The sequence below is a fragment of the Phyllostomus hastatus genome, unplaced genomic scaffold, assembly GCF_019186645.2.
Source record: "Phyllostomus hastatus isolate PE091 unplaced genomic scaffold, TTU_PhHast_1.1 phas_scaffold_129, whole genome shotgun sequence".
NCBI classification, from domain to species: domain Eukaryota; kingdom Metazoa; phylum Chordata; class Mammalia; order Chiroptera; family Phyllostomidae; genus Phyllostomus; species Phyllostomus hastatus.
The window spans coordinates 26,936,829-26,957,208 of record NW_025334009.1 but is presented as its reverse complement, the minus strand read 5'-3'; the positions used below and the strand labels follow the sequence as shown (position 1 = coordinate 26,957,208).

At 45.5% G+C, this 20,380-nt stretch overlaps 1 protein-coding gene across 2 annotated transcripts in view; it reads left to right on the top strand.

Moving 5' to 3' along the window:
• The first annotated feature begins 56 nt into the window (after positions 1-56).
• Positions 57-20,380, top strand: part of OXNAD1 (oxidoreductase NAD binding domain containing 1) — a 32,677-nt gene continuing 12,353 nt past the window's right edge. Inside the window, exons 1-5 of one of the 2 annotated variants that reach the window (XM_045857160.1) lie at positions 57-439; positions 3,900-4,055; positions 5,802-5,943; positions 6,247-6,310; positions 16,531-16,637. In XM_045857160.1, the coding sequence (XP_045713116.1) occupies positions 5,825-5,943; positions 6,247-6,310; positions 16,531-16,637 (290 nt within the window). In that variant the 5' untranslated portion in view covers positions 57-439; positions 3,900-4,055; positions 5,802-5,824. The remainder of the gene's footprint in view (positions 440-3,899; positions 4,056-5,801; positions 5,944-6,246; positions 6,311-16,530; positions 16,638-20,380) is intronic. The other variant, XM_045857159.1, reaches the window with a different exon arrangement.

Sequence of the window (20,380 nt, the reverse complement as noted above, 5' to 3'; positions counted from 1 at the left end):
CCCTTGGAGGGAAGTGGCCAATAGAATGTGAGGATCGCTCGAGAGGCTGTACGTCACGTCGGGGACACCGGAAGCTTTCAGGAACCGGCGGAATTTAGTGCAGTTCTGTAAGCTAGGTATTCGTGGTGCTGGGGGCACGCGGAGGCAGTTTAGATTGTCTATAGTTGTCTGGCCTCATGGCCGTGGACCTTCGATAGGCCTTGACCAGAACCCTCTAAAGGCCGCAGCAGGTCTAGATAGCACAGTCGGGGCCCTCAGCGCCCGTGGGTCAGGGCTGCAGCCTTGCTTGGAGTTCGGCGGCAGGAGCAGCTCAACCTTTTCAATCTGTGTGCCTTCCCGGAGTCCGACGAAAAGCTTCCTTGGAATTTCGATTCACCGGGTGACCTTGAACTCTGGGCGACGCCTTGCTTGTAGTTCCTGGCTGCACTCGGCTCTTCAGGTATAGCCCCGCCTCTTCGTCACCCCAGATTATTTTCAAATGCCTAAATTGTGTTGCTGAAAGGACCAACACCTGGGAGGCAGATGGAATTCTAGTCTTATGTTTGCCCAGCATATGACATTATTTACTACAGAAATTTGTAATAACAGTAATAGGATCACTTTTTATTACAAGGAGTTTGCTTTATGCCCGGTATTGTGCCAAGTATAATTCTTCCACCAGCCTTGGGAGTTTAGACGTTATTCCATATTATTAATCTTCAAACTGAGATCAGAGCTGGGTATCTAGACCAAAATCATACACCTAGGAAATGAAGAGGCTGTCTGTCCCCTAAGCCTGGCAACACATTACTTAATTTGTGTGAACCACAGTTTCTTTTTCGTGAAAGGAATGGCATCAGCGGGCAGAGTTATTACCATGAGGCTTCTTTATACCTTGAAAATAAATAAAATGCAAATAAAAGGTGCTTTGTCTGGGAAGCAGTACTAGTGCCTGTTTTGGTACAGCCGAATCCCTGGGGGTAGTGTTTCATTTCTAGGCATTACTTCAAATCTTGGTAGAGCAGCAGTGCAGTGAAAACAAGTGCTATTGAGAAGCAAATTTGGGCCCAGCATCTGATTGTTAAAGCACTGAGAACTGGATATTTATATTCTTTGGGCCTTATTTCTTCTTCTGACTAGACAACAGGTTGTATTAGAGGTGATTTACAAGATCCCTTTCAGATCTAATACCCTACTTCTGTGTGGGAATTATGGTTTTTACTTGGTTCAGCAATCATGTACCACACTTAGTTTATATTCACGTAATACATACGTGTAATACTCGTGTATACACATCCCTCTGTGGACTGCCGAGATGTTCACCAGAGCTTCCCTTGAGACCTAGATTTGGGTGTCCCTTGGCTTTCCAGTTTCCATCCTGCCATCTGTCGGCCATGCCCTTTGGCCAGAGGTGGCACCTTGCATGGTTCTGCTCAGTTTTGACTTCCTACTGTGCTGAAAAAAATAAAACCAGAGCCAAATATGTGATGTAGTTTTTTTACTCCCCCATCCCAGCATTTTTAAATTATACATTACAATGACTGTTAAACTTTATTCTTAAAAAGTAATGGAAAGATTCTGTAATGAGACATTTTTGGACCCCGAAAGCATGACAAAAGCAGATTTACTAGTTGCTGGAAGATCATTTGAGATCACAAATTTATTTAATTGTAAAAGGTTAACATACTGATCTGGAAAATAACAGTGACCAAAATTCTTAATGTAAGATTGAACTTAGAAATAAGTCACAATCATATAGTAGAACCTGTATTTTGTGTATATCGGGCTGTTGTATATCGGGCTAAGGGGAATTATTTATTAGCCATATCAGACTGCCTCTTAAGATTGACAGGAAGCCAGGGGGTTAATGCATTTGGGTTGTTTTTTTGTAACACTTGCCTGCCAGGTACTTCCATTGACATTTATTTCTCTCAGCAGTCCAGTGAAGTGGTGTTGGCATTCCCATTTAAAAATGATAAGAGGTGACTGGCCCAAGATCAAAAAGCAGGAAGGAGTCAGATCTGCGTCCAGTTCTGTGGATTCCAAGTCAAGCACTCTTGAAATAACTTGTATGCCACCAGGGTTCCCTTAACGAAATGCCAAATGCCAGGAGCCCCTTTGCTTCTTCAGTGACACCTCCGATTCTACAACAATGGGTGCCATGATATTTCTGTGAATTTATTTCAGTGCATTGATGATCTTTGAGGCACCCTTGGTTTTTCTCTTTCACACCTCATCCCATCTATCAACAAGTCTTAGGGCTTTAATTCCAAAATATGTTCCATGTTCATCTACTTCTGTCATGTCTGTAGCTTAATCCTACTCCATTCTTAGACTAGAGCCTTCTAATTGGACGTCCTGCTTCGACTCTTGCCCCTGTGATCAGTTCTTTGCATTGCAGCCTGAGCAATCCCTTAATGTAAATTCAGTCACATCCCTCTCCTAGTTTATTCAAACCATTCAGTTGCTTCTCATTGCCCTTAGAATAAAGGCCATCCCCTTACTATGGCCTGGTCTGGCCCACCTACCTGCTCAGCTCATCTCGTATCACTCCCCTCGCTCACTGCTCTCCAGTCACATTGGCTGTGGTTCCCGCACACACCAGTGTGTCTGTGACTGGGCCTCTGCCCGAGTGCTCTGCTCTGAACGTCTGCTTGGCTGACTCTTCCTCATGAGCATTCAGGTTTCGCGCTTGTCTCTTGAGAGAGACCTTTCCCAATACTCCCCCGCCCACCCTACTCTTACCTGTCACACACACTATAATGAAAGCTTCATGATGGCAAGGACCTTGTGTCTGGTTCCTTATTGTGTCTCCATGGCCTACAGTAGTGCCTGGCACCCCAGTTATTGTTTAATAAATTAAGCGTCCTCACTGAATAGAGACCAGTATAGGTGATTTTAAGTCTTAAATCCATTGCTTGCAGTAGTTTTTTTTACTGCTTAAACAGATGTGTTTTCTTTAGCATTTATGATCATTTTTCTCTTTCACAAATAGTTAATTAAGATTTTGGGGGGTGAGGTAAGGCCTATGAGGATACAAACATTTATGGAATATTCTTGTTTGTATTGTTTTAGAAATTACTTAATATATGTTAATATTATATAGTCCATTAAATACTTACATTGCATATGTGAAACCATTGGACACATTTCAAAAGAGGTATCTTTTAAAAAAAAATACCTTACTGCTTTGGTAATCATTTTGAACACCACTTCATAAAAATACCCTTTATTTACCAGTAGGTGGCACTCTTGGTCATGATTGTTACAAAACAAGATTTTAGAATTTGAAAGAGAACAGCTTTAAAAAATTAACCTTTCTTTGTTTTCCAGTTCATATAAGCAGTAGATCATTCAGACGGCATAATCGCTGAAAGGAGTGTCTTATGTGAGGACTATTTTAGTAATAATTGTCTAAATCATTGGGCAGAACAGTGTTTTCTTTTTTTTTTTTTTAATTTTATTTTAATCATTGTTCAAGTACAGTTTTCTCCCACTTACTCCCATTCCAGCCCACCCACCCAACCTTCTCCTCTTCCCCTGCATTCCCCTCACCCCTAGTTTTTGTCCATGTGTCCTCCAAATTTGTTCCTATAGAACAGTGTTTTCATATTAAACCATATATTAGTTGAATATTATTAGGGAACTTCACCTTAAATGACACTAACTGAATCCTTCCAGTCATTGGTCTGGTCTTTCATAGGGTGGAACCAGAAAAATGGGGGGGGGGAAATCCAGAAAAAAGAAAAATAGAAAGATGAGAGGAAGAATTGGTGAAAAGGGGGGAAATTGAGAGTAGTTTTGCTGTGAGGTGATGCCTGCTGATTATAGCCAGCCTTTTCTTTTGCAGCTAGGAGATAGTAGTGTTTTTTAACAGTTTTCCAAAGCATTGTTCTTACATGTTGTCTCTGCCGTTGCAGGAACCTTGTGAGAACTTCAGTACATGGAAACACTGTCCGGGTTCCCACCGGTGTGTATCTGAAGGTCTCAGTATAATACCAGGACCAAAGTATTGTGTATCAGCCAGCCAGCCCGCCATACACTTAATTACTCCTAAAATCTCATGGACTTCTAAAGTAAGTTTCTTTCTTTCAGTGATTAATGCGCCATTTTTGGTTTAGCATATTTAAATGAGAAACTACATTTAGTAGTCTTGTATGAGGTAAAGAGGCACTATCCTTTTTTCATTTATTCAAGAGAAAAATAGCAAGGAGCATTATTTATTTACATTGATGCTGCATCATGCTATGGCAAGAAATAGATGTTTTACTTCATCTAAAGATTAGTTATGACGCAGTGGCTTTTTGATATGAATTGATTGTAACTGAATACATTACATATGGCTTATATCACCATCTGACTTATTTACTTCATTTTCTGTCTCTACCTTCTAAAATATAAGCTTCCCAAGAAAGTCTGTTTTGTTAATGTCCGTACTCCCAGTGCCTGCCACATAACGGACTCTTAATAAATATTTGTCAGATGAAGGGCTGAATTAATGAATGTGGAGTTGGAACATAAGCACATCTCGCTTGAATATTTTCCTAACACTAAATTTATTACAATTAATTTATATAGTGCCTTCCAAAGAGCTTAGGAAAAAAGAGTATTCTCATACATCTTCATTTATTCTCCAGCTGACCGAGAGGAAAGGACAGGTCTGCAATATAACATGTGAATGTGGCCAAGAAATAGGTGAAGAAATATTAAAAAGTGGGCCGAGGAAAACAGAATGGTAGGAACCAAAACAAAAAAAAACAAAACACATTATCTGACTCGTACTCAGCGGTTTCCCTGATAGACCAGTAGTCTTTAGACTTTGAAATGGAACCTTTCTGGGTTTTTGTTTTTTAAACTTTTTACGCAAGTGTAATTTATAAAGAGAAGTACATAAATCCTAAGAGGACAGCTCGATTAACTTTTTTATAAAGACAGTTGATTTCCCACGTACCCTCGGCCCCCACACGTGCATTGCCTCCTCCATCATCAGCGTCTCTCATTGGAGCCGTGTGGTTGTCACAGCTGATGGACCTGCACTGACACGTCCTTATCGCCCAGAGGCCAGAGTTTATGTCACCGATCGCTCTTGGCGGTGCACACGCTATGAGTGTGTAATATGTATCCATCACTGTGGAATCATACAGAGTATTTTTACTGCCCTGAAAAATCCTTGGTGGTTTAATGAATTTTTACAAAATGAGAACACCCGTGCAGTTAGCATTCAGATTATGAAACAACATTGTCACTGTTACTTCCCAGGGTGAGGACTAACGTGATCTCTAGTGTCATTGATAAGTTTTGTCTGTTTCTGCACTTTTTATTACTGGATCCATACACTCTGCTACTTTGAGTGGCTGCTTTCATTCTTTCCATTCACTGTGATGTTTGCAGTATTTATCTGTGTTAACACATGTAGAAGCAGTTTGTTCTCATTGCTGTGAACCTCAGTTTGTTTTTCACTTGCACTTTATCAAGAAATATCAGAGATTTACATGGTGCTCTTTGGTTGGAGTACTATTATCAGGCATTTGGAAAATCTACTCTCCTGTAATAGTGTAAGGTAAGTCATGTGAACTTGGTCAGAGATTTTGGAAACTAATAAAGAACATGAATATCTGATGGAACCAATAATTACATATGTGTGCAGATCAGTTAAATTAATTCTCAGTAGAGGCAGAAATTTTGTCAGGGAGAATTAGGCCTTTAACTGCTTTCCTATTGGAAAGCTCACAAGAGCACGAACAAAAATCTAAACCCTTTTTTATTGGCCCTAAAGTAGTCTGATATTTCTCTACTTTCTCTTAGCATATTATAATTTTCAGCTTGTGTTTGCCCAGGAGGCACCATGGCCTATGCTGCAGTTTTGGCTCCTGCGATGTTGCGAGGCTCTGTTGGAGCCATCTGTACCCAGGCTGCTTTGCTGAGAGCGGCACCCAGCGCTTTGCGCCACCTTACTCTAACCAGGTGAGCCATTGGCCTTCAGGGTCATTTGAGGTTGATTTTCAAAGAGACTTGATCTGCTGATGGTCATGGAAGGCATAGCAGACCCCTGAAGGTGTAACATGACTCACCGCTTAAATGTGCATGACGTCGGTAAATTGTTATGCTTCAGTTAGATGTGCAGATTTTCACTGACCGTTTTCTCGGGTCCATAATGTTGTACTGTGTTTTACATCATCATGATATTATCATCATATTATCATCATGAACTAATTTAATTGTTTTTTATGAGGATAATACTTAATAACCTAATTTTACTTTTTACAGCATAATGAAATCCAGAAGGAAAACGGATCACTTGGAGAGAACCGCAAATGTCCTTCGACACGAGGTTTGTATGTCTGGGCTGTGGCAGGATTTTCTCGGCCGGACAGTGTGCACACAGTTACGACTGGCTGATGGGGAAGGCGCCACATGAGCTTTATCCCTTTGAAGATAGTTGGGGAAAGTGGGTTGTTTATTTCTACTGAAGGAAGTATAACAGCAATTGAGGGAACTGTCCTCACAAATATGATGTGTAGGGTTGTATTTTAGGGATAGAACTTCTTTTAGAGCCCACATTTTATGAATAGTTTACCTTTTCTTTTTCCTTTTTTTTTTTACAACATGTCTCAAAGTCCTTGTTCTTATCCCTACTGTAGAACAACTTATTTCATCAAGGGAGCAAACACTAACAGCTAAGAAAGGAAGGTGGCTGAGCTGTTGTTGCCTGCCCCCTGTGCTGACTTTCCCTGCCATGTTCAGACTAGACAAAGCTAACCTGCCACCCAAGGGGTGTCAAGGACTGGGAGATAAGGATCCTCACCCTTTACCTCAGTGAGTAACCACATTTGGGGGGGGGGGGGCTCCACCCGCAGGGCCCCCTGGCCACCACGGATGAGAATAAGTCTACCAAGACATGATCTGCTTGGGGAGGAAAGGTGGCCAATCTCTCACAGGAAAAGGACCAAGAGCCTTTTCCTCAAGGGCTTTTATTGGGTTCGTTGACACAGGAATTCAGGTAAAGCTCCTTACTCATTGCCGGGAAGTAAGGATCAAATAACAAGGAACTCTGAGGGCCTATTATGAGTCAGGGTCAGATAGCTAAAGAGCTGTAAAAAACTTTAAGGAACAAACTTACTTCTTCCTTAGACCCTTATCATTTAATTGAGAGCATTCTAAACAAAGCAGGTTTTATAGGATTTTACATATTCTTTCTTAGGCCTGATCACCCAGGGAACCCGCCCTTTCCAGCACAGGGCTGCACTACCCTCTGTCATTGTTTCAGGCTTAGGTGGAGCAAGGGAAGTAAGGCAGCCAAGAGATTAGATTTTCTCACAGACCGTGAGGACTCGGGCTATGTCAAAGCTGAGGGGCGAGGGTCCATCACCCCTTTTGCTGTAGCCCCCAAAGTCCTTCCTTGGGGGCCTCTCACGTGATCGTGCCTGTCCTTGGTTGGTCCCCCCTTGGGGAATCTTACCCGTCATTGGCTAACCAACCAAGCATTAGGGGCCAGGCAGGGTGAAGTAAAAGGAGCAGAAGTGATGCTCCTGCCAGGGAGATAAGCTTTTGTCTCTTTAGTGGCTTATGGTTCAAGGTCGTTCCCTCAGTCTTAGCCTTGGCGGGGGTTACAGCTTCTGATACCAGGCAGGGCAGTTCCCAACACACATTTTCTCTGAAAAACATAAATTGCATATTTGTTTTGCTTTTTGAGTGATTCTCTGCATATTTAGATATATTTAGCTTAGAGTTGTAAGTTAAAAATCTTTCATATAAGGAAGGGTTTATACACTTATAGAAACATGGTCAGAAATTGTATTGGTTCAGTAATTTAATTTTTAGTAGCAAGGGTAAGATACTCTGATGTAAAAGGATATTGTTTAGGCCCCACTTTTCAAGCTAGTTCTATTTTCAGAAAATTGATTTGAGACTGAGAGCGGTGTGCTTGTGGATTCAGCTTTAAGGCAACGTTTTTTGAGAAATCTGTAAAATTAGTTCAGCATAGTAGATTTATGGGTGTGTGGCAAAATACACTTTTCCCACTGATAATAAATCTGAAAATACTTTTTTTAGTTTGTTGAGCACACAGAAATGCTGATTCTTTAAATGTGAGATTTGTTAGAATTCCTTTTTTAAAAAGCAAAGCCTTGCCAGTTTTGAAGAAAAAATGGCTTTAAGAGCTTGGACTATATTCTTTTCTGTTACATTTTGAGGCGTGAGGAACCACAGCAGAATTTGGCAGATTTTCTGTAAAGGGCCACATAGTCTGAGTATTTTAGGCGTCACAGGCCATGCTGTCTGTAGTCCCAGCTCTGAAACTCTGCCTTCCGGTGTGGAAACAGCCGTAGACAACAAACACACACACACACACACACACACACACACACACACACACACACGATAGCACAGCCGGGGTCTGCTCTTATCGAGCCACCTAGGTGTGGTCTGTGGGTCATGGTAGCTTGCCAAACCGTGAACAGTAATTTCAGGTTTTTATAGGACAAAACTGTTGAGACTTTGGGGATGGTTATTTTAAGCCAAGTTTAAGGAAACTACACAGGAAGTTAATGTAAACTCTAATAGTATGATTGAAAAGTTGCGAATTTTAATACCCAGATGTCAGAAAATTATAGGGCTAATTTCAACCATGATGTTATCTTAGTGGAAGAATTTTTTCCAAATTGCAGTTCTCCTCCTCCTCCTGTTTCTAATTTCCACTTCTTTCCCAAATAGAATGAGAGCTGGGAGCTGGGAGGCGCTACATAAGCTAGATGATGTCTGACCTCAGCAGTATACGGTCAGTAGGGGCTCACCCCAGTCTGACCTTTGACTTACTGAAATGAACAGTGCCTCATGTTGGGCCGTAAGAGAACTAGCCCACCACATGGTCTAGTCTTCCACTCTTGCCTTTAATTTGTATTGCAAGTATACTTCACAGAACTCCCCATATGGCATTTGCTCATCAGTTTGTCTGGGAGGTAGCCTAAGGACAGGATGGCATCTGCATTTTATGAAAGAGGGAGCAAAGATTAGGCCATAACTAGTGGCTTCTCCCAGGAAGCTTCTGCCCAAGTCCACGATTCTGAAGCCAAAGGATCCTGCTGCCCCTCCCGAGTGAGTAAAGCATGGAGCACTCACCCACCCAGAAATGTCCATTCCTTATTAGCCATTGGGTTCCCTATAGAGAACTTATTGAATGAGCATATTGAGATATTGCTGCTTCTTACTTTAGGCTATAAATGTAACCAGCCTGGAGTCCTGCTGATGCAGGAAACTGGGCTCTGAATTGAATGACATTTGACTGTTTGTGTTGAGTTCACATTCTTTTCTTAAGGAACAAAAGAATACGCAGTCTGGGTAACCTGGGAAATGTCAGGGAGATAAGAGGAGAAATAATGGTAATGCAGTGAGCATTGTTCAGGCGAGGCTGGGTTTTTACTGGAGGGGCTCACTCTCTGCTTGGCCCTGCAGAGGGCTGGCCCACCGAGCAAGATGTACTCTATTCATCAGTTCGATGGGCAAGTTTGGTGATGAAAGAACTTTTTAAGGTTCTGATTTTTATGCAGTCACTTGGAAATGTGCCAGACAGTAGGCTGGGTCCTAGGGTTACAGCACTGAAAATGATAGATAAGGTCCCTGACTTCATATTCTAGTGGGACTATGATCAGAAGAAACAGACTTTGTGCACCTAATTGATCTTGGAAAAACCACTAATCTTATTGTAATTGTACTAGTTTGCTCCTCTTAGAACCTGTGCCTTATCCTACAAATGCCTTGTGTGTATTGTTATCTGGTGGTGGTTTTTTAACGAAGCACTCGATTATACAAGAAGTTGTTAACTTAATTCTCACGGCCACCCTGGGAGGGACGCGCAGGGATCCTCACCCCCGCTTCACAGGTGAAGAAACGAGGACTGCAGAGATGTAGACAGTGCAACCCTGCTTCCCAGTTTCCCGGGGTAGCCCTGGCTTATGCTTCCTGTCCCGGCGGAATAGCACCCCCTTTCTCCCTCACAGGTGCCCTGTTTTAGATGATTACACTGTCAGCCTAAGTTTAAAGGACTTGCTTGAACTCAGATCTTTGATGTCAAATTGGTTTTTCTTCCTACTACTACAAAAGAATGTGACACTTGATTTAGACAGAGTTTAGTTGAGCAGTACAGCAGAAGACAGATTTCACATAGCCTTATCTCTGTTCCAATCAAAATTTCAGTGAAGTGTTGCTGGGCATAAGAAGGGTCAGTTAGTAGCTGGTGTAGTAGTTAGCTAATAGGGTCAAATTGCTGGGCGCCTTGTGGCAGAGACCTTTGGGGATCACATGGTTCCCAGTGCTGAATATCAGGTGCCAGTAATCTCCTTGGCTTATGGTTTTGTTGAGGCCTGGGTTTGAGTAGGATGGGTGGCTTAGCTGAAAAGCTGGCCTGTGTCTTAAGGTTAATGGTTGCAATTTTGTCAGTCATCGCCTGCACATTTTGGGACGATTGTATGCCAGAATGGCCTTCTTCAGCTTGGTGGGGGAGAGGGGCATCTCTTTAACATGGAATGTTTCCCAATAGTGGGATACCTAATTCGCTTTGATTATTGGAGTTGGTGGTCAACTCTGAGTTGGTCGGTAGCCTTTTAGAGGTTACCCAGCCTGGGGCGAACAGCGCTTGGCTTTCCAGCCTTGTGACACTGTCAGCTCTGACAGAACAGAGCAGAGAGTGGTGGGGAGAAACCTCAGGCACCCACTACCTAGAGAGGTAGCCAGCTTGTAGAGGGCCTGGCGCCAGGCTCTTGGAGAAACCCCAGGGGAGGTGCAGTGTGATGGTGCTGGCAGCTGGCCTTTGGCTCCTCCGGGTGCACAGCTCACCCTGCTGTGAGTGGAAGCCTACCCAGAGGGAGCGTCCTTGGGGGAAGGCGCAGCCTGACGGTGCTGTGGCTGGCTGCAGCGTCTGGCACAGTGCTGCCCACCGTAGGCACTCAGGACTTTTCACTGAGCAGAGTAAACAAGTGTTAACCCCACCTCTGTGGCTGATTACCTGAACTGCCTTGGATGAGTTGCTTTTTTAAAGTGGCGGTGGGGAAGATGAGTTGATGATTCAAGTGTGCTCTATCGTTTTGTGCAGATGTGGGCCGTGAAAAATGAGGGCTTGCTTAGATTGCTACTTCTTAACTATGCCCAGAACTTCACTTGTTCAATAATTTAAATGATCCAGGAGGCAAGGTTTTTGCTTTTGTTTTCCATTTCCCACCCATGGGATTCGAACAAATGAAGTATTTTATTTTAAATTCAGCAGATATGCGTTGAGTGCCTGCTATGTGCCCAGTCCTGTTCTTTTTTTTTTTTTTTTTAAGATTTTATTGATTTATTTTTAGAGAGAAGGGAAGGGAAGGAGAGGGAGAGCACAGGACCACGACCATATATAACTCTTGAAAAATTTTTATGTGACTGTGAGCAGAGAAATGGGGTGGTAGCTCGACTAAGGGAGAAGCTTGTTTTGTATTTTGAGAAGCACCGAAGCTCAGCGGTCAAGGGCCTGGATTCAGTATCTGCTTTGCCTCTTACTAGCTGTGGGACCTCAAGTTTTCTCATTCGTAAAATGGGGAGAGTACTCATACTTGCCTTCCACAGCTTTCGTGAAGGTGGAATGAATTAATGTATGTAAAGTGCCCGGCGCATGGCGAGCTCCATGGATAGGTGTGTGCACCCGATGTTGTGTGAGGTGAAGGTCTGAGTGCTCGCCCATGTCCTCGTGGAAAGGGGAGGAAGGGTGGTGGATGGAGGCTTGGAAAGGCAGAGCATGATGCACCCAGGCAGACAGGTCAGCCTCGGTAGGAGCGAGGAGAACTCCTTTGCCAGGATGTAGTGTCGACGAGCATAACCTGCTTGAGAAGTTGTACAGTGGACAGAATTTTGTGCTCTTTCCTTATCAGTAAATCACTTCAGTAAAACCAGTATCTTTTCTTCCAGTTCCTGCTCACCAGCTTGGTGTTTCTGCCGCAGTTGAAATAACATCTCTGGGCCTCGGTGTCCTTACGTGCTACATGACATACTATTTTTTTGATGATGACTAATTTTTCTTCAAGTCAGAAGTTCTCCGTGCCCTCTTTTGTTTCAGGTCATCATTAATCTTGGCTTTGTTTAAATTTTTAAGCCAACAAAAGAATGAATGGGAATGAACAGAGGAAGCCAGTTAGGTCTCCCAAAGAAAGACCTGTTTCCTGTGCAGAGACTTCTGTAGCGGCAGTAACATCAAGATACCCTACATAAAACCAGCTCTTTAAATCAGAATGGTGGAATTTCCTTTCAGATGCTGACTTTGTCAAAGCATTAAAACTGTGTGCTAGTAAAAGTTGGCAAATGTATTGTTATTTTATTGAACAGTAGAAGAGTCTAAATGTTATTTTATGGAAAACTTCATTTCCTGCCATGTGTTTTAGCTTAGGACGTGGCTAGTTGAGGTTTCAGTTGCGAAATCTTTTGATCTGTTAAGTATGAGAACAAGCACAAATGTTAAAACATAAAGTTTCTCCATCGTGTTTTACTTATTCAATCAAAGTAAAGGAAAAAATGGCATACAACAAGGGCCATGATTACAGATCTTAATCATCTGAAACTAGCTTCAGAGTAAAGATGCGGCCTTCAAAAAGATTTTGCTGGGAAATTTTATATAATGTACAGTATTTGTTTTAGTTAAATAAAGTGTTAAGAGGGAGGCATGTCTTTCAAAATCAGGAATTGTTGAAGATACTTTGTGTCCCCGGTTCAGCAGTTTTGCCCAGGTCGTGAGGACTCACAGCCGCAGGTGCAGTACTGCGTGCGGACGCCAGCAGGCATGAAGCCCCTGTCCGGTAGCGTGCTTGGTCATAGAGACTGTCCACGTGAAAACAGGACTCGTTCAGTGTATCCTGTAGCTTCTTTCCCTTCTTCACTGAATGTCATATTTGGACATTGGCAAATGACTGGCAGCCTCATTCCACGTAGACTAGCATCGGGTTGGGAAGCATGCTGGCGTGTTTCAGTTGGAACTCTGTGTCCCTCTCCCTCCCCACCCTCCCCCGTGGATTTCGAGTGTTGGTTTTCCTGCCACCAGGTGGCTGTGGGGCGGGCTCAATGCACACGTGGGTCTGGTTTTGCTCATGATGCTGACGGACGCCAGTTCCACTGTTACAGGTGGAATAATCCAGCTCTTGGCTGTGTTCCTACAGGTTATAATATTGAAATAATGAGATGTACAAAATGAATATTTCTTCTTTGGGAACTTAAGAAAAATGAGAGTAATAATGGAAGGGAGAGCCCTCTGATGATTCATTGTACTTGTCTCTGTAATAAGGTGTTTAAAGTCGAGCATGTGGCAAACGGAGAAGATTGCTGTTCCCCTGTGGAGATGCCTGCCTTCCCTGACCTCTCCCACAGTTTTCAACATGAATCTAGATTTTCTGTAGGGGTTCCCACCTCCCCACCCGCCTCCAGCTTTTTTTTTTTAAGAACAGAAGGCTCCTGAACTTCAAACTTTAGTTAGAGTTTTCATTTATTCTGCAAATACTTACTGAATCTTACTGTGTGTTTGGCCTTGTGATTGATCTAGGAAGTTGATATAGATGCAAATTCTACCTAATACCTGATCTCAGGAGGCTCGTGGTCTGTGTGGCTGAAAAGACATGTTCGTGCATATTTATAATTACATTCATATGTGCTAAGTATGATGATACAGGCAGGGACATTTTATGGGTAGAGTTGAGAGGATGAGGGGAAGAGGAAGACCTCAGGCAGAAGGGATGGGTCTGTACTTGGGCAGGGCCTGGAAGGGGGTAAGGGGTTGATAGCCAGGGCTGAGAGAGCGTGGTCCAGCCTCGGGACCTAGGCAGGGTTTGGGGAAGCAGGCAAGCCCCTGAGGGTCAGCTAGTAGACCAGTTTGGCTGGTAAACCAGTAGTGCAGGGATGCAGGAGGAGCTTAAGCTGGTATGAGTTACAAAGGCCTTTTAGCATTTTTTGATATTTGCAGTTCAGTATTAGAGAGCCCTTGAAGGTTTTTGAGCTGGAGAGTAACTCAGTGAGGTCAGAACATTAGGAGTATTCACCTGTTGGCTGCTTTGAGTGACACACGAAGGGGGCCAAGGGAGCAGCAGTTCAACTGAAAAGAAAGTCTGTGACTGAGGATGGTGGTGTGTGCACCGGGGAAGAAAAGGCATGAGCTAAATTCATGGAACTTGGCTGTGTTGGGGACATAACGCCTAGAAGAGGCAAAGTGCGTGCGTGTGTGTGTGCATGTACGCCAGTTGAAAATGGATTTGACTTGACTGAGGCCAGGATGGGTCCAGAGTTGAAATCCCGGTGATAGAAAGCAGCTGACTGCGTGGAGCCCTCTGGGGGCAGGAGCAGCCTCCATCTCTGCACCTCCAGCGCCAGGCGAGCCATGCTCAGGAAACGCTTGCAAATGCACATGGTGCACTGAGTCGCTCGCGTGTGTGAGCGTGTCACTGAGACGGCACTAACAGGTGATTAAGGGCCAAGCGGGCCTGGGTTTGAATCCTGACCCTGCCGTCCCTGAGTCATCTTGAACAAGTTATCAAACCTTTCAGTTTCCTCAACTGCAGAACGGAGAATCACGCTGTCTCTTGGGATATAATATGATTATTCATACTAGCCAAATGTATTAATACATGTGAGAGATTTAACCCAGTCTCTGGTCTACACCTGAGACAAATGCCACTCAAACATCGGCTGCTATGACTCATCCAGGGGAGGGAAATTGTGAACCTGTGACTGGCAAAAAAGTAAAGTAATGGTGAATTTAGGTGGAGGCTTATAGATTTGGGAATGCCTGAGGGCCTCAGCCAGGAGGTAAGAGAGGGAGCAGGAGTGGTGCAGTTTAGAGAAGGCTCCCACTGAGGAAGTGGGAGGGAAAGGAGAAGATGGGCCAGGTGAGGAAAGGACCGGAGGGGACCTGAAGGGTTCAACCATCAGCTGTCCCAGGGAAGGCCTGTGGGCCAGCAGCATCATACATGCTTTGCACATATCTCACTTAATCCTCCCAACAACTCCGTGAGGAAATGGGGTTGTTATTCCCATTTTACAGCCGAGCAGGGCTAAGTAGTAATGTGCCCGGAGTCACACAGCTGGCGGGTAAGTGGTGTAGCCAGGGTTGCACAGCAGGAGGTCCAGCTGTGGAGCCCAGGCTGTCACAGCCATACTGTGCTGCCCCCTTTTATTTTGTTGCTGAGTTGTTCAGGATGACCACATGGCAGTAGCTATCATGTCTGATCAAACAGAAGATCTAGAGAGAACAAGGGAACGTGGAGGAACCGGTGGGAGCTGATGGAGCAGTGTTTCAGAGAGTTGGGGGGGCAAGCATGAAAAGTGCAGGTGGAGGGTCAGTAGTGGAAAAGCACCCTACTTGCTCTCCGGGAGAGGAGAAAGAGTATTGATGAAATAACAGGGAAAGAGAAGCAAGGGGTTTCACAGGAGCAAGAGAGAGGTGAAACATTTTTACTTTGAGGAGGTGAGGGAGACCACAACCAATCTTGAGAATTTTCCAGTGGATCGTTAAGAATGGTCTTCCACTGGTAGTTAGTTAGACCTAGCCCAGTTGGAGAAAAGGGGCTGAATGGGCTAGCAATGGGGTGGGAGGTTCATTGACCTTGAACAGGTTTCTAAGGCACCCTTTGGTGGAGCCTGAAGGTCATGCAACCCAAGGAGAATGAGCTCATTTTGGTCACCCGCTGTGATTTGATTTGCTGCCAATGGGGTTGAACAGCAATAGGACACTGAAGAGACTCTCTTTTCTCCACTGTTGTGAAGGTGTCCCAGGTCTAGGGAGGAAGAGAAACCCAAAGGCAGAGACACAGAGAAGGAAGCAGAGGCGGTTTGGGGGGTGCTAAGGCGTGGGTGGCACTGACCTGAGGAATGCCTAATTCAGAGCTTTCTAGGGTTCTAGAGACCAGATGCATCGTTGAGAGCAGTGCTTCTCAGACGATGGCATCTGTTGTGGAGGGCTGTTATTTTAAGGTTGTGGACTGTTTGTATTTTGTGAAACAAAGACATAGGATACCAGTTCAATTTGTTTGCTGTTATTTGATTCAACAGATACATAAATTACTCTGAAATTGCTAAAATAAAGTTTTTAAGTGCGTACCTTTAATTTCTGAAGTTTGCTTGTCATGGACTTCTTGCGGATTCGGGACAAACGCAGGCTCGTAGCTCACAGTGGGCCTCCCTTGGCGCAGGTCGCACTCACGCCAGGCAGGTGGTTTTCAGGGCTCCACTCCCCTGAGCAGTTCTCCGAGTGCCGGCCTGGCGCATGGCACGTGCTAGGAGTGCAACAAATAAATGCTTGTTAAATAGTCCCTTTAAGACATGGTTTTCGTATGCAGAATAAAATTCAATGAGTATTTTAGCAAGCCTTTCAAAAATAAGACGTTCACCTGGTGGTAGGCAGAATTTTAAAGCAGAATATGCTTTACCTTTTTTTGCAGTTTTTAAAAACCACATTTTTGTAGATTTTCAACACACCCGAGTTACCAGAAAGCCGTGCCCGGTCCCTCACTTTGTGTGCACACTAACCTCACCGCAGCCGTCTTTTGACTCAAGGTCGTGTCAGCAGCTAAGGTGTGTGGAGCAGCCCCAGAGTCGCCCTCCGTGAAGAGGCTCCGCCTGCTTGTTGCCGATAGAGATTTTACTTTTAAAGCTGGCCAGTGGTAAGTGGCTTTTCCGTTTCCTGAGTGTTCTGTGTGTTCAGGAAGGTGCCATCAGATAGAAGGGCTTATTTTTCTCTGTGGAAGGGACTTCTGTGGCCAGCTGTTCCTCCCCAGCAGTGAGACTTCTAGACCCTCCCTGTCCAGGGCGAGCCGTCTTTGGCTGAGACTCAGTTTCTCTCCTGGCTTCAGCGTGTGCCTTGGTTTGGAGCCCACACCCCTCTCGGTCATACAGGAAACTTGCTGCCTTGAGTTTCTCAGATGGAAACAAGGGAGGTAGTTCTGGTCTGTGGATATGACAACCCTGATAATTCTGTCCTGTAGGATGGTTGCTAACAAAATGCGCTGTAGTAATCTAATCTTGAGTTATGATTTCAAAAATCAGTGTTCCTTATGTCAAATAGAGAGGAAACACAGCAGTCTGGAGAGAAGAATAACCGGCGTGTCACAGAGCTGACCGCCCTCTGAACTGAGTTCCTGCCCCACTCATATCTGGTCTGGGCCGACTCCGTTATCAGTGCCGACTTGACTGTCGGGACCCCGGTCAGGCCCAGCGCACCCCGCGCTCACGGCCTGCCCCTTCGGCTCTGAGGACCAGTCCGAGTGCCGGCAGGGTGACAGCCCGCCACCCGTCCCGCTGCCTGCGGAGGGCCTCCCGGAGCTGCAGTACAAGTTGGATTGTAAATAAACCAACTTGTATTTCCTTAGGAAAGGTGTGTTTGGGTGTATGTTTCCTTTATTTAAATAAAGCATTCATTTCTAAATGAATTTCTGGCATGTCAATCTTGGTAGTATTTCTTAGGGTCACTTGACTAATTTTGGCAGTCCATCTGGAAATGTGGTTTTGTTGGAAGGAGGATGTGTGATAATAGCAAGTGTGATAATAGCAAGAGTTAGCAGTCTTGTGTTAATAGTTTGCCTTTGAATTTAGAACTAGAAAACAAGATGCTGATTGCAATAATTTGCGTTTGTGAAGCAATTTACTGCAATCTTTGCACATGTTCAGTGATACATATTAAATGCATGTGGGCTGTTTGGGGGGGCGGGCAACATTTTACCCTTCAAAAATAGTTGAGCAGTTATTACATTGACAAGTGGGAACTTTAATTGTAACGATCTGTCTTTCCGTATTTCCCCTCTGTGGGACCCTTTGTGTCCTGTGCGCAGCACTGTCTCTATGCCCCCGACTCTGGATTGTGCCCGGACTCTGTCCGCAGTCCCGTGTCCCAATGAGAACAAACCGGTGCCTCGGTTTATAGTGCCGTACCCATGGTCTGTCTGCGAGTGTAGTAGCACCTGCAGACTGCGGTTGCCTGATGAGGAAGAGCCCTCATTCTCTAGTGGTGTATGTAGACATAGGGTCCCATGTGGTCCTCAGGGTGAAGTTAGTCAGGGTCGGAGTCATATACACCTGACAGTGAGTGGCTTCAGTTGTGTCTCAGCGGATGCTAGGACTGGTTCCAGCATGTGCCTGACCAATTCCTGCCTCAGAGGACAGATGTGGGTGGCGGGGGGGTCATCTCTGCCTATTTAGCGATGGCCCTTTCCCTGACAGGTGTCTCTCAGCACTCATTCCTGGCACCTGCATGCTCCCCTTTTGAAAGATTGCTCCCTTAGCACTGACTTGCTGCATGGCTCTGGGGGCTGTCTGTCTGGATATTTGACTTCTTGGTGACAGAAAGGCCACGTGCTTAGGTTGGCAGTGTCCACTCCTTCAGTGCTGTTGCTGGGATGGCTTGCGCTCTCTTGGATCCTCAGCGTGGTGGTGAGTGCCATGTGGTGTTTGGAGAAGACGACAAGGTTAGGGAGAGGCAGGGTGCCTGTGGCTGCTGTGCGGTTTGCGGGGTTAGGGTTGTCAGTGGGCTGCTGCTTAGAGATGCAGGAAGGGGTTGCTCTCTGGTGCGTATCTTTGGGGTGGGAAACTGGGCCGTGATCTCAGGTCTCTGAGTTCTTCCTCCTCTGGCACCTGTCAGACTCTGAGGGGGAGCTCCAGACCTGCCTCAGTGCTCTGGAGCTTTGGGCACCGATCCCAGGTAGATGCCTTCAACGCAGACAAGAGTTCGGCCTCCAGGGCTCTTCCCATGCTGCAGTGTGTTCTTACGGGGTCCCCCAGCAGGCACTGGTGCGCGTGCTGGAGACCAGCCCCAAGAACACCAGTAAGCCGCTCCAGAGAGACAGGCCGAAAGAGGAAGCTGCCTCCAAACCACTGTGGGTTCCCTCACCAGTAGGTCCATCACTTAGCACCTAACTCCTTGGTGAGTCCTGCTCTTGACCTCGGAATTCCTCCGTCCTGGGGCTGGAGAGATTGGGACTCCCGCTGTGGAGTTTGCCATCAGCTGTCCTCATGAGGTGTGTGAGTCTCGGAGTTGCGAGATTCAGGGTTCCTCGTGGTGCCCACTGCTGTATCCCCGAGGGAGGCCGTGTGGCAGTGCCCCACGCCTGGAGCAAGGAAGCCCACCTGGCTCACGTGTCACCTTTCTGCCTGCTGGGTCTGTGATATCTCAGTTCCCTCCTTTCTCTGGGCTTTAGTTTCTGCGTCTTTAAAGAGCAAATAGTAACATTCCTATGTTTTGGGTTATGTCAAGCATCTAGCACAATTCCTCATGTTTAACTTTATTGGGTTTTTTTGTTGTTTGTTTTTTGTCAGAGCCAGTGGTTTACTCAGTCAGAGATCATTTGTGCTGGGGAGGCCCAGGGGACAGCTTCCAGTTTAGTTCTGTGGCCAGCTCTGCAGCGAACCTGCCGGGTGGAGGAGCAGCAGGCCAAGCAGGAGAGGCTGAGAGCGCGTCTCCATGGTCCTGCTGCCCCCGTGTGTGCCACGGGCAGGGCTCGCCCCGCACTGGGGCTGCCGCAGGACTCCGCCCACAGGCAAGCACAGGAAGAATGGAGAGAGAAAGGCATGTCTGACTTCACACAACATACGTTTTTGTGCTAGAAAGGGACTGCACTGTCCCAAGAGAAGGAGGAAACTGATTAGAGGAGAAAGTAGAGAAGTAAGACTCTACGCTTCCCCGCCAGCACGGGCGCTGTCTGTGGACAGTGTACAACCTGCGCGGCCACGTGCCCTGCCTCCCACGTGACCACCCACAGAAAGAGCGGCCTTCCAGGTGTCCTCGTTCAGTCTGTCCTCCTCCATCACTCGTCCGGCGAGCGCTGTGTGTCTTCTCAGTTTCCTCTGTGAAGTCTTTCTTAATTCCTCTTCCCTGCTGGATTTGACTACTTCTTCATCTAGTCTTGTCCTCACCCTCCCAATGCTCACCACCCCACAAGCAGGGTTTTTAAAAGTAAAACAGTGGCTTTATCAGTATTTTCATGATAAAAGCAGGATCACATATGTTGGCATATGTGAAGAAATGTATGCTAAGTACAAGTACTTCTGGACAGATTTCAAAGGATGAGCATTTTCTGTCTGCCAAACAGGTTTTGTCATAGCCCATTTAATTGTATGTGTTTGTTAATTTTCCTCTCATCAGGATGAGCTATTGAGGGCAGGAACCAAGACATACTCACATTTTTATTTCCGGTGGGAACCACAGTGCCCGTACGTCGTGGGCAGGTGCCGTCTATAACGTGTGCCCGAGAAGTGAGTGTGGGACTTTGAGGATGGTAGCTGAGGACTGAAGAGTCTGGGGATCTCCTGGGAAAGCCTCGTCATTTGGCCGTGGTTTTCGTGCCTGCTGTGAGCTGGGCACTGGGGCTGCATCTGTGGGCAGGCCAGGGCGGCCTGGTGTGCCACAGTAGGCTGC